Below are 13,748 nucleotides of genomic sequence, written 5' to 3'. Positions count from 1 at the left end.
CCCCCCCCCCCCCCCCCCCGCCTTGTTGAGGTCGGAGCTGTTGCAGGAATTAGTTTGTTCCTGACGAAGTGCCGCTTTACCTCTCCATTCAGTGCTCCAAGGCATGCACATTTCCCGGGGGTGCTGCTTTGTCCCTGGCTTCTGGCCAAGAGTTCAGTGTTGGGGGAAAAAACACCTCCTGGACAACTAATCCTGCTTTAATATAAACTGCAGAGATTAATAATTTCTGAAAGCTCATCTTTCCTGTAACTTAATTGTAGTGATTTAGCACTTTCAGCCTCAGTGAAGTGCAGGTGCAGGTAATAACTGGTGTCCCGGATGGGCAGGCCTTGATTGAAGCAGTGAAGTAGTTTGTCATGGTAATGGAATATGATTATTGTGGAGGCTGAGTGGGGACATAGTATGAGGGTCAAACTCTATGGTTGATGAAGAAATTAACCAGTTATTATGATTGCAGAGCTTTCCTTTGTGCTGTGGGAGTAAAGCAGTGGGCCTAATTCTTCTTTTTGTGAACGTCTTGTGGATGCCTGTCTTGACTGGAATTAATTTAAAATGCTCCTGTTGGGCTGAGATAGGAATACATGCCACCCATTTCACACTGGCTTTCCAACCATTTGAATAAAGGCAGCCTTTCAGGAGATGTAGAGGTTAGGGTGGCTTAGGTCTAATCTCTCTTAATTTACTTGAAACTGGATGTACTGTTTTGATTAGCTAAATGTCTAACTTCAAGCTTCCTTAAACTTAGTTTGAATCACTCTAGCTTGTTTGGCAGTTGACTGAATGAATGTAAAAAAAGTTAGTTAGCAAATTCACTTAGCAAAATTAGTATAAATTCACTTACAAGAGACAAGGCCTTGAAAATATGTTAGATAACTGAGGGTGCCACATTTGTCATTTTTTTGTTGTTCAGCTGTCAGGAAGCCCTCTTCTTCAAATTTGAAAAATTTGCTTAGGCATTTGAGTACATGCCTTTGAAGCCACAGAATATTTTGTCATTGGTATTGACTGTTAGGAAAGCAGTTCCTAAATATGCTTAAAGTCTAATTTAGAAATTTGGTGTGTGCATGTTTAAATTATTTCTGTTATCATCATTAGGCATCTCATGTTTAGTCTGTGTTCCTTATCTCCGGGAATTTGAAGGTTTATTCCACAGGATTATTTTCTATCTCTGAATTTTTTAAAGCAGCAGTTAAAAATGAAGTGATAGCACTACATTTTGTGAGAGGCAATAAAGGTGAGTTTAAAAGGAGATCATTGAGGGATGTACTTGTACAATGGCAGAGGAGAAAATGTGAAAGGATGTCTGGAACATGGCCAGTGTTCATATTGTAAAAGGTGCATCAGACTGCAAGGAGATACCAGTTGGCAAGAGTTTTAAGGACCTGTCTTAGGGTAAAAAACTGAAATTATAGGGTCAGAAGATAATTCATGTCAAAAGGGACTTGAGGAAGTTTAAAGGAGTATCAGGCCAGACCAGGTTGCCTCAGGTTTTATCCAGTCCTGTCTTGAAAACATTAAAGTATGTGCCTCTCTGGGCAACCTCAGTCATGGCTTCATTGGCCTCACTATAAACAAGCTTTTCTCTGTATCCAGTCAAAATATCTCTTGATTCAGTTACCAGAAGGAACAGTTTTCTCTTGTTGGGACTTTGTAAGGACTTGGTATCTCAGGGACATCGAGTGCTTCTGATTCCTTGGACATCAGTGGAAGAAGTGTGTCCTTCGTGCCAGTTAGGCATCTGATAATAGCAGTCAGCTTTGACATTTTGATCTAAAAATGGGGTGAACTTAGCTCTGATCTTAAAAGTAGTGAATATCAGTGGTAGAAAGGGAGATTCATCAGTCAGTCTTCCAGCAAGCTTGGTTATCAGTTTTGTGCCATGTGCCTTGTGGTAAGTTTTGTGGCCTGTTCATGCATCATCTAAGCTAACAAATTCATTGGTAGCCTGGGATATTGGTACCATTCTGTTGTGAAACTTTACAGTGTCAGTACAGGATGAATGTTAAAAGATACTTCTGTTCTCTCCTACCACGTAGAAAAAGTAATTTGCAACCTTCAAAAGTAATCAATGTTCCTGCTGAACTGAATCATTACTGTGGCATTTTAAAAAATGGGCTTTTAGTGCAGAAGAGGATTAATGCAATGTGCTTTTTTCCGTTCTTTATTTTTAGGGGTTGGAAAGACTACTTTGATCCAGAAAGTCACTCAGGCTCTAAAATCCTCCAGCATTCCCATTGATGGATTTTACACACAGGAAGTTAGAGAAGGTGGAAGGAGAACAGGATTTGATGTTGTCACTCTGTCTGGAAACCAAGGACCTTTATCTAGAGTCAGGTACTGAAGTTTTAATAACTGTAAGCAGCTTATTGTTTTATGTGTCTGCTCCAGTCCTTTGGACTGGAGCATGTTAAATGCTCCTCCAGAAGGTGATTTCCGGCACACATGGCTTTCAGAGTCAAATTCTTTTCTTGGTTTTTGTGTCCTGGCTGATACCTATATTGTATATGTAGGCAGTGTCTGTTGCACAGTGAAATATTGAAAATGTGCTGGGCAGGGGTGTTCTCCCTTACTAGCTATTTTACACCAGATAGAGGAAACACTACTGAGGCCAGGTCCCTTTGGGATGCAGTTAAGTAGCTTATTGTGGGCAGGGAGAAAGATTTTTATGTTTCCACTAGCTGATTTATGGTGACTGAAGTGGAAAATGAAAAGGGAAATTGCATATAGCATTGTTTTAAAGAACATTTGACTGGTCCACAAAAGTCGTCTGAATTTTAAGAAAAAAAAAGGTTTCAGAGCCCCAGAGTGCCTCACGCTCTTTCCTGATTCACTAGACTTAGATTTTCATACTTAGTGCAAAACTTGGTCTATATCCAGTGTGACCTTAGCACCTCATTCACACAGATTTGATGTGAAAGTAATTTGCACTCTGCTAATAATGGAGGTGCACCTAGCACAGTGTGGTAGAGCACATGCAAAGTGAGTATTTTTCCCAGATTAAGGGTTTTGCAGCCCATACAAAGATGATATTGCTATGATGCTGTCTGTAGTGTCACATAACAAACTTCAAAGATCTAAACTGCAGACATGAGTTTTGATTTCAGTGTAAATATACCTGCTGACTTTTAAATGCCATTGTCCTTCTACAGACTGTTGAAATTGGAGCTTGTAAAGTTGTGAGGGATGCATATGGAATATTTATTTTCTGACAGCAAGCTGTCTGCAGTATGACTTAGTGCATGGTTTAGAATTTCTTTCCTGTCCTTAGGAAGAATTAAGGGGATTTGATTTATTTGGATAACTTCTTATAAATTTGCTTGAAATGACTGCAGTGAATTCTCACTAAACTCAGTACTTTGAAGGAATTGTGTATCTCTTTTTCAGTCCCAGTTCTGATTCTTCTGCTTCAAGACGTGAATACCGGGTTGGACAATATGTTGTAGACCTTGTTTCATTTGAGCAGTTGGTTCTACCTACGCTGAGAAATGTGAGTATTCTATGAAAGCTGCTGATAAATGTATGCTTTATGATAGTCAGTGTTATTGGAAGGCCCTTTTACACAGCTAATTTTTGATACTAATTAATGGCCTATTTCTTGGGTATTGCTACTTCTGATGTAAGTCATGGTCAGGAAGCTCGAGTGGCAAATCTGGCTTGTTCTCTTGTCATTATTGTGATGTTGGAGAGATTGCAGTCCTGTCAGCAGGACCTCCTTGACCTGAAGAGGCAGCAGGTAGGAAATTTCTTCCTATGTCACTGTCTCATACTGGAAAGCAAACAAAATGCACAAGTGGCTTACCACAGAGAAATGGATGGAATCAGTGCGTCTAAGAAAAAGGCTTTTGCTGCTGCTCTTCTTTACAGACTTTTCCCCCCCCCCCATTCCTCTGATTCCCATCTTCCGAGAGTCGAAGCATTTTTTTTCTTGAATCCAGTGAGTGTTTTTGATTACTATTGTATAAATACCTGCAGACTGGTAATACCAGCCTGATTATTTGGGATTTAGCCTGCTGCACAAGGAGTGTTCTGGCTGTGACAAGACTTCCCACACAATCTTTTTGCTATCTTTTGGTAATATTGTGTCACTGCCTTTTTTCTTCTCCTTCCTCTCTCTCACTCCAACCTTTTCCTGCTCCAAAATTAAACAAGAACATGTTTGATTTCAGCGATAACATACCATAAACAGTGTGCAGCAGCTGCTGAACTGTACTACTAAAAAAATCCTGTTGTGATTTTTCTACACTGCTAAAGCTCAAGGGGACAAGGAAGAAGGGATTTTTTGGTGAACTTAAAAAGCCCAAAGAGGTGCAAGGAGCAAAAATGAGATTGAGGATCTGATTCTTATTTTTGTCAAAGAACATTAAAGTGTGAGAGTAGGAAAGCAAGGATGTTGGGACAAGGGAGAAGGGAGGTAATAAAAAATGGTACAACTTTTATATGTTAAATTTCACTGTAACCATATATTTATGATGTTAGTAAATAGAAAGATGGTTTATTTAAAAATACTTCATTAAGCCAGTGCTGTACTTGAAATCCTTTTACCACTGCAATCCAGGAGAGATCTTCTTAGAAAAGTGTTAGCAGTGTTGAATTTTTCCATTACTTACAAGTGTTGAATTTTTCCATTACTTACATAGCTTTCTGCAAGTACAAGAAAGTGAAGAACTGGGGTCAACAGAGTCACACAGCATGTGCCCATGCTCTTAGAAAGTGCTGTTTATCAGTTTTGTGGGAATGTGGTCACACATGAAGATGGCCCAAAATGGAAGTGGAGAGTGAGGAAGATGAGAGAACTGAAACAAGGAGAGACAAATGAAGGACAGTGTCATAGATATGTCCTGGTTTGATGAGAGAGCAGCACAGAATGGACACATGCCCATTTAGGCTTGAAGACAGATTCAACTCTTTAAGGCTTTTTTCACTCCAGTGAGAATGGGCTAGATCCTGCAGTGGAAGATCTCTCTGGTTCTGCAAACTTTTGTCAGGCAGGACAGATAGTTTTTTCAGGTTTTTTTTTTTCAAAGCAAAATACTCTCTTCCTCACTATGTGACCTATGAGTAGTATTGGCTTTTTGGCTCACTGATCTATGAAAGGGTTTTTAGATAAAACAGCTGCTCAGTAGGGACTTAGCTTGAAAGGATTTTAAGATGCATGTTATACAGTTCTTTCACTTTCCCAGAAGCAAATACTTTGCCTTCACAAGGGGATATGTTTCGATCTTTTTTTTTTTTTTCATTTTTTTTAAAATTTTTGTTTTGTTTTGGGTGTTTTTTGGGTTTTTTTTTGTATTATATGGCTTGTATTGGTACATATTGATAGATCAGTAATGGTTTTGAATTGAGTTGATTTTCTCCTCACTTCCACAAATAATGGAGTATGGTTCTGAGTCGCTTTTACCAAAATAGGGTAGGCAGTGCAGCTGAGGAGTTCCTCTGCTTTGTGAGCTGCCTTTTCCTCAATAGCAATCACCCTTGTTTTCTCCTGGACTTCCCTGCTGCTCCAACCGCCTGCAGCATGGCACTGCTTGGCACAGCATTCATTTAGTGGGAAAACCAGAATCCTCAAATGTGGTTAACTGTGTCTCTCCTACTATCCAGTGGCTAGGACTACAGAATAAGGTATATCTCAATATGTATCTGCTGTAATGTGAGAGAGGTGTTGTGGTGAACTCTCCGTGTGTGGAGACACGAGGCTTGACTCCATTTCAGAAGGCTGATTTATTATGTTAAATGTTATATTGAAATACTACATTAAGAATATACTAAAGAACAGAGAGATCAGAAGGCTACAACAAGAACAGAACAGAACAACAAAAACCTGTGACTGCTCACAGCCTTGGCACAGGTGGCTGTGATTGGTCATCAATGGAAAACAATCCACATGGACCAATCATGGATGCACCTGTTGCATTCCACAGCAGCAGATAGTAATTGTTTACATTTCTCTCCTGAGGCTCCTCAGCTTCTCAGGAGAGGAAAAATCCCAGCACAGGATTTTTCATAATATCATGGCTACAGAGAGGTTTGCAAATGGCTAGGTTATAATCCAGACAGCTTTTAAGACAGCCAGTACCTCTGAGTGAAATGCTCCATCATACCAACTACAAGAGGAGAAACTTCAAAATCTAGATTTAATGGAAGTCTTCCTTTTTAGATACCTGTTTTGTGTGACGACTGATCACATAATTAAGTGTAATCACTACATGCATAATTTAGTGTGAAGAGTAAAGTTTTAAACATTGCAGACCCTCAGAATGATTGAGAGCTGCTTGCAAGCAAAGTGCAATTCTTAACTGTCAAGTAGCTCATATGGGACCATTGTGAGAATTCTGCTTTAAAGGAAATCTCATGTTAAGGATATTTCCTGTTGTAGTTTGTATTTATACTGTATGGTTGTTTCCATCCTTCCAAAAATCTGTCCTAAAAAAGAAATTACAGATTTATAGTCTGTCATTTACAAGCAGTAGCTTTGACTTCCCGCTCTCCCCACGATTACAGTTGAATTTGTTTCTTTTGGAGGTATTTCTTTTGTCAGCATAGAGATTACGTATGCTGCTTGTTCTAAGTTTTGCTTTTTACAGTCTCTTGGTGCACTTTTCCACAGGTAAACCATGGTGGTGACGCAGAGAAAAGAATTTGTGTCATAGATGAGATTGGTAAAATGGAGCTCTTCAGCCAGGCTTTTATTCAAGCTGTTCGTCAAACGCTGGCTGGCTCAGGAACCGTGGTGCTTGGAACTATTCCAATACCTAAGGGAAAGCCACTGGATCTTGTTGAAGAAATAAGAAGTAGGAAAGATGTTAAAGTGTTCAATGTGAGTAATATTTAATATCCTTAAAGAGCCTTCTGTTCTAGGTTACTGGTTTATTTGTCTCTGTTTAAAAATTGTTACTGCCAATTGATAGCTGTGGGTAGCTTGCATGAAATAAGTTTTTTAGTTTCCATTTTATTCTTAATGGGCAGGTGTTCACCTTATTAAAAAAAAATTCCATTTGGCACTAACTGTAGCCATCTCACACAGCTGGCTTTGCCTGTGCAGGGCTGCAGAAGTAATACTATAGTTATTTTAAAAGGTTTCCTTGCTGTAGTATTATTACTGCATAGGTATTCATTATTCCTAAGAGTTAAATCTTCTAAAGTACAGTCAGATTTTTAAGCTTTTTTTGGTTTTTTTCCAAACTGGCTTGCAAAAATATTACCAGTAGTCATATACAAGGAAAAAATAAAAGGAAAAAAGCAGCAGTGGAGTTTGCAGAGTGATTTATAAAAGAAAGACAGTTGTAAATGGAGTGTACTTTCCCTGGAGTCAGTGAATCAATTTTGGAATTCATTATGTTACTTTTACAGGCATAATTTTCAGAATATTAGGGTCTCAGAGTAGATTTCTGATCAGTTACAGGGCAGTTCTCAAAAACTTACCACAGCAAAACAGCCTGTTCCTAGGAGTGCATGTGTGAGGTTTCCTTAACATCAGTAAGTGTCCTCAATGCTTCACAAAAAACAAAGGCACCTCCCACTCCTTTGATTTGTGTTGTTTTCTATTCAAAGCTGGCTTAAAAACTTGCAGTGTTCAAAGTTCCTCAGCTTTACTTTAATTGAGGGTCCCATCATCATCTTCAGTTTCTGTTTTTACCTTAAATGCTGATTTAATTAAATGCTAAAGCAACTGTAGGAGCAAAGATGAGAGATTATTCCTTTCTTTGTGTAAGCATTCAACTCTCTTCACTTCTTTCAGAGATAAACCCCCAGGTTTTTCCACTACTGAACTGATGTGTGTTTGTAGTCAGGCTGTTGAACAGAAATGCACATAAATGTGAATTTTGTATGAGTAGCTTTACGGGGCTAGGGTTGGGGAAGACGGGATGGAGAAGCCTTGCTGAAAGTACCAGTCATCATTCAGTGCTTGGGCTGCAGTCATGGCAGGACACAGTGCACACATTTGGTCCTCTCATGAGAGGAAATAGGGCTAGAAGACAGCATTTGGCTTTTCAAGGAAGCTTTTGAGGCTTTTACTGTCTCTTTTTATCAGGTGCTATTTGGAGGACATGGGCTACTCAGCCCTGGGTTTTCAGCTGTATCAGTCTGCTGATAGATCTTTCTCTCAAGTACTGACTCCAGCCAGCAAAAGTCTTTCTGTAAATGTCAATGGAGCAGTGTTTTCTCTAGCTAAAGGATCTTTACTGAAACAATGACCCATCCTGTTCACGCTGCTGAGATTAGGTCATGCAGGTTTCTTGAATTAAATAGATATCTCTGGTGAATCCATTAACCAAAAGCATAGATGTGAAACGTGTGACAGACTGCAGTCATTCCCAGGTGTCAGAGACCTGCTGAGCTGAAGTCTTATACAGGAGGGCATCTGTGCTCCTGTGACACACTACATGCTCTTTCCCAGCTGGTTCAGATGTGTGCATGAGCAGGACCAGAACCTGCCCGTGGGGAGTCAGAGGTGTTAGTAGCTGAAGTGGATACTGAGTCACCAGCTGTTTGCTTCAAGGGCTGTGGCATGGGGAAACCTGGAGTGCCCAAATAGCGCACAGTCAGTAATTTCTTACTAACTTGTATGGTGCCTGCAAGTGTACAGAAGTAGGTGGCTAACTTCCAAAAACATTCTGCCTGCTTTGTCACTTAATATGGAGTTAGGCTGCATTCAAATAGCTCATCTCAGGTTTTTTCATCCTGCTCCTAATGTCACAAGGACAGTTCTGTGGAGAGAACAGCTGTTTGGTGTTTTACAGTCCCTTCTGTCTTGAAAGCATATTTTGTTGGTGTAAGTGGGCCCAGATGCCCTAAAAGCAATTCAGCATTTGGTCCCAAATGTTTAATTTATTATGTTTAGGGCACTTAATGATAGGAGCTCTGATGTTTAACACATTTGTTTGTATTGTTACCCAGTTCCATTTTGCTGAGAACTAAACTTTCCAGTGAAACTGCAGAGGTTCTTTTTGCACTGCCGGCGTCTGTGTAGTTTTGCAGACATAGTGGCATGAATAGGATCAGGTTATCCTTAGCAGCTGGCAGATACTAATTTTCTCCCATTTTCCCATCTATTAATTTTGCTTGCATGAAACCCATTAGTGAAGTGTGGTTGCATATGCCTATTAAGAAAGAAAATAGTTAAATGGATAGGGAGAAGAAAAGGTTCCATTTGAACAGATTGTACATGAGTGGTTTCCTTGATGGTATTTTTAACAGTTAGAGGAAGAAAGCTTTTGTCCTCTGTAGTTGCCTGCTTGGAGTCTAGGTTGCAATTTCCTCCAAATTACATAAATGCTTAATATAAGCAGCATCTACAGTTATCTTCAACTCCTTTCTAAAAACATACCCATCTGTTTGTACATTCAGTACAGATACTGGGAGATTTGTTTTCTCTGGGAAAGCTGCCTGCACAGAATGTCTCCAGATCTTAAGAGGAGACTTATATCTATCAAACAGCCTTTGTAAAACAGTTGTGAAAATTTCCTAGCACTTGGAGCTTTCTCTCTGCTGCTCTCACTGGACTTCTGGCATATAGGTATGGAAAAAGGATAGATAAAATGTAGAATTGTTTTTGTTGGCTGTGAGGGAGTGGGAAGAGCTATTAAATGTGCAGAAGGTCCTCTGAAAGTCAGAATATCAGTACACTTGGTGTGAGATTTAGTGTGGCTCATCAATACTGTGTATTGTTTACCTCGGAGTCCCAATAGCCTTACTGAAGAGCATTCTTTGTTGTCTTGCTCTCTTTGTTTTTGTGGGGTTTTCTGTTTATCTTATAAAACTTGGACTGATTCTCAGTAAAAACAGTGACATTTTCAGACAGATCTTCCTTTTTCACTCTTTCCCCCTGCCCTTTTTTTTTCCAGTGTCACTTTTTCATTAGTCCCATGTTGATCTGCTGTCTTGAATTTATTGGTAGGTGAGACCACTGTCTGTAGGTTTTATAGTGTTGGTTTACAGCACTTGGATAGGATGTGGGTGACTGGAAATAGTGGTAGCTCCTTGGGGCAAATTCCTCAGGTAGAACTGTCACCTATTTAACAACAACAATAATAATAATAGTAATACTTTCTCCTGTTCATTATTGACTGTAATACTGGAAGGGATACAGACTCTTGTGGTCACATCACAAATGCAGATACAGGGAGTGCAGTGGAATGCTGTGCTGCTGTCCGAGTTTCTCTACTCCCCCGGGGAGGGGAGGAGGTCGCACCGGCTGAGCTGAAGGCACGGCAGCCGACAGCCGGGGGGAGGCACTCCCTAGATGCGCCGGGGCGTCCCGGGAGCGCCTCAGCAAGGGGCAGCAGGGAGCAGCAGGCAGGCGAAGTAGAAGAATGAAGAGAGGGACCCTTCCCGGGGGTAAAATCCAGAGCCTTTTATTACTCCAGTGCACCAGCCGGCAGGGACCACGAGTCAGGGAAAACAGCAGCTTATAAAGGGGGTGGGAACACGACACATTGACCAATGAGGGCGAACTGGGGAGTGAACAAACTCGTGAGAAACATGCCGGCTAGCCAGTAGGGAATGTGACAGGGAGGGACCCTTGGTCCCGATCCAATCACCCACCGAAGAAAGGAGAACTTTCTAGAATATGGGAAGGAGACAGTGGGTGATGGACAGGAACTTGGGGAGGGATTGACAGAAGGTAACCAGGGAAACAGGGGAGGAGAGAACGAATTGACACTCTCAGAGAGAGAGGTTCCAGGGGAGGGGGAAGGGGGATCCCAGGACCGAACCATTATAGCTTTAGGGGGTAACAGAACACACCAAATGAATCCTGCAACACAACAGTGGAACCTTGCTGGTAGAGAGTTTTGTGCTGTGCATGGTGTTATGTCTCCTCACGGAACAGCTTTTGCACAACTTTGTATGAGTGCCTTTACTTATTTTTTCTGCTCATGTGTCTTTGTCTGATTTCTTCCTGTCTTCTCTGTGGGGATCTGAACAATGGGGAAAATTTCATAGACTTTTTAAAAAGAAGCTTTTGCTGATGCTTCAGAGTTGCTTGTTATCCCTTTACAACCCCAGTCACCTGCCCAGGTTTTGTTTGAGTGAGTAATGCATGGCACTGTGGGTCACAGGGCTCTGGATCAGGACCCAGTCTGTCAGGAAGGGATAATTTACACACACACAGCCCCCAGCTCTGTGTCCCTAGCAGCTGAGCTGACTAGCAAGCACCAGCACTTGCTTGGCAGTTTACAGTCATCTGTATTCACATATGCTGGACTTAAAGCCCAGCATTCCCATGGACTGGTCAGCCAAAGGCATATCTCAGTGTGCTACAGAACAACCCAGCTTTCTCAAATAGTTTTATTTCTTTTCCAAGGTGTTTCTTTCCTGTAGCAATAAGGTTTCTCAGAGTACAGAGTTATGCTGCTAAGACTGTTTTAATTTTTTTTCTTTGCAGGTATTTTTGACTAGGTCTGTCATCTTAATAAATACATCCCTTTCAAGTAATGAAGGCATAAGAACTTGACTTTATATTAGGAAAGTAAAATTGGTAGTTGAAAAGGATTTCTAGTAATGACAAAAGTACATGCTGGTTCTTTGAGGAGTGATTCTTGTTAGTTACTCAAGTCCTGAATAATACTGCAAAATACCACGGGCAATTAAATCAAAAGATCACTAAAAATTCAATTGCGGCTTTTGTGGGTTTAGCATACTGTGTTCTCAGTAGCAGAAGAAGGCAGGTGTTTGACACTCAACATTCCTGCCCTGAAAAAGAAATGCATTGGAATTTCTGCTTTGATTTGTTTTTGAAGTAAACATTTGTATAGAAGCTATTCATGAAATTACATCAGTTTTAATTTCTCTTTCTCTAGGTTAGTAAGGAAAACAGAAACAGCATTTTGCAAGACATCTTGGCAGCTGTGGAATCCTGCAGAAAATGAAGACCTCTTCTGTCCTGAAAACACTAAAGCTTTCATTTCAACAAAACATTACAACATTTCATGGATGTTTTAGAGTCTGTCCTTCCTACCTTTGCCCCCTCAAGGCTTTACTGGGGCCTTCAGGGTAAGCAGGGTAAAACTGGTAATACTCTAAAATGGGATGGTAGGATTGTAATTTATTCAGTTCACTGAATTGGAAAAAAATTGAACAGATGTGTAGCTAACATCCAGTTTTAATCTGGGTGTTTGGAAGTTAGGTGGTCAACTCTGATCCAAGTTACCTCATGTGAAAACAGCTAACTGTAAAATCTGCTCAGATCTTAGTCTTTCTGAGCATGTTCAGATCAATTCAATATCTGCCTACAAATCAATTCAATATCTGCAACATAGCCCTGGTGCAACAGAACAGAACCCTGTCCAAAATGTAGATGAGTCCTGCCTGGTTTATGCAGGAGTGTAGCTGTTGGTGACCCAGCTTAGGTGTATTCAGGTGTGTTTTAGCACGGGTGCTGACAAATCAGCAGGTAGAGGGAATAAGCAGATGTGCTCTCTCCTCCTACCCCCAGGCAGCCCTGTCTGCAGTTGCAGTATCAGCAGGGTTATCCAGAGTTTCAAGGAAACTTCCTGTAGTCACAAATGACATTTACAAATTCTATTTTGTGAAGAAAAATAGCCAAATCTACCCTCTCTTACTAATTGATAAGAGGACTGCATTTTGAATTAATTTTCAATTTTCTGGTGGCCATCTTGTCCCACACCCCTTTACAAACAATATATATAAAAATCTTCAAGTCCATGAGTTTAATCAAATCTTGTGTTTTTCATGCTGAGTTTAAGTCATGATTGACTTAATACGCATTTGTCTGTTAATTTTACAATCTGTTATGTTTATTGATACTTATGTTTGTTTGGGTTTTTCTGCCTTATTCAATTCTGTACATGCTTAATGGTGAAATAATAAGTGTTTGAGAATGTTAGACAATGTGTTCCCATGTGAGGAGTTCAAATGTATTCAGCCAAAGTGCTGCCAGTTAATCAGTTTTGCATGTTTGAAAACAGAATTCCCTCCCAGGTGCACACTGTTCGTTGTAAAATTTATGGTCATCTCTAGCTGAGAAAGTTGTTAAAAATTCAGTTGTTTCTTAACTTTTTCTGTTCAGTTCAATAACTGTTAATTTGAGCAAACTATTTAAAGGCATCTTCAAGTATCATTTTATTGATTTATTTCTGTAAAACTGACACCCAGAGTTGTATGGGGCTGGGTGGGGACAGGTATTTTTACACATGCCCTGCGAACACCTCCTAGGAGCATAGAGGGAATGTCCTTTTTCTTTTCTGTATGCAGAACAAGGGTCTGGTACAAGCATTGCACCTCCACAGGTGGTAGGAAGTGCATAAATGATGCCATGGGCTCACTCCCTCACTGCCTTGTGAGGACTACCTGTCTGCCCAACTCCATTTAGAAGTAGTACTGTCTTCATCATATTTGGGGAAAAATAAAACTCCTCTTAGGGCGTCCACTTGGCAATGTACAGTTTGTGGCTGCTATTTGCAAAATCAGATTGTGCTGTAAAGACACACTAATCCCTTAATTTCTTCAGGCATTGTACTCAGACAAAATACCTTTTCAGGTGTGGAGGACTTGGTACCGAAGTAAACTTTGTCAGGGCTGTGTGCCATAGGTTTTTGAACAGAAACCTGTCTTCACCTAAGTGTTGGATGACCTCCTGCTTCAGTGTTAAGTCTCTTAAGCTGTAAAGTATGCTGCAAAAGAATAGTTCTTTCAATGATTAAAGAGTTACCCAAAATCTAGCACATTTTTAGTGGGACTACTGTTGAGTCTTAAATGAGGAGTGACCTTTAAAGCTAAATAAAATATCG

The 13,748-nt window shown here is 40.4% G+C and overlaps 1 protein-coding gene across 2 annotated transcripts in view; it reads left to right on the top strand.

Moving 5' to 3' along the window:
- Nucleotides 1-13,065, top strand: part of NTPCR (nucleoside-triphosphatase, cancer-related) — a 13,565-nt gene extending 500 nt beyond the window's left edge. Inside the window, exons 2-5 of one of the 2 annotated variants that reach the window (XM_041399141.1) lie at nucleotides 2,172-2,334; nucleotides 3,385-3,487; nucleotides 6,605-6,814; nucleotides 11,799-13,065. In XM_041399141.1, coding sequence (XP_041255075.1) covers nucleotides 2,172-2,334; nucleotides 3,385-3,487; nucleotides 6,605-6,814; nucleotides 11,799-11,867 — 545 coding nt within the window. In that variant the 3' untranslated portion in view covers nucleotides 11,868-13,065. Of the gene's footprint in view, nucleotides 1-2,171; nucleotides 2,335-3,384; nucleotides 3,488-6,604; nucleotides 6,815-9,345; nucleotides 9,455-11,798 lie in introns of those variants that run through there. The other variant, XM_041399140.1, reaches the window with a different exon arrangement.
- The last annotated feature ends 683 nt before the right edge of the window (nucleotides 13,066-13,748 follow it).

The sequence above is a fragment of the Onychostruthus taczanowskii genome, unplaced genomic scaffold (genome assembly GCF_017590055.1).
Source record: "Onychostruthus taczanowskii isolate IOZ18803 unplaced genomic scaffold, ASM1759005v1 scaffold156, whole genome shotgun sequence".
Classification (NCBI taxonomy): Eukaryota; Metazoa; Chordata; class Aves; order Passeriformes; family Passeridae; genus Onychostruthus; species Onychostruthus taczanowskii.
The sequence above is the reverse complement of the archived record's forward strand: the minus strand, read 5'-3'. Positions and strand labels throughout refer to the sequence as shown.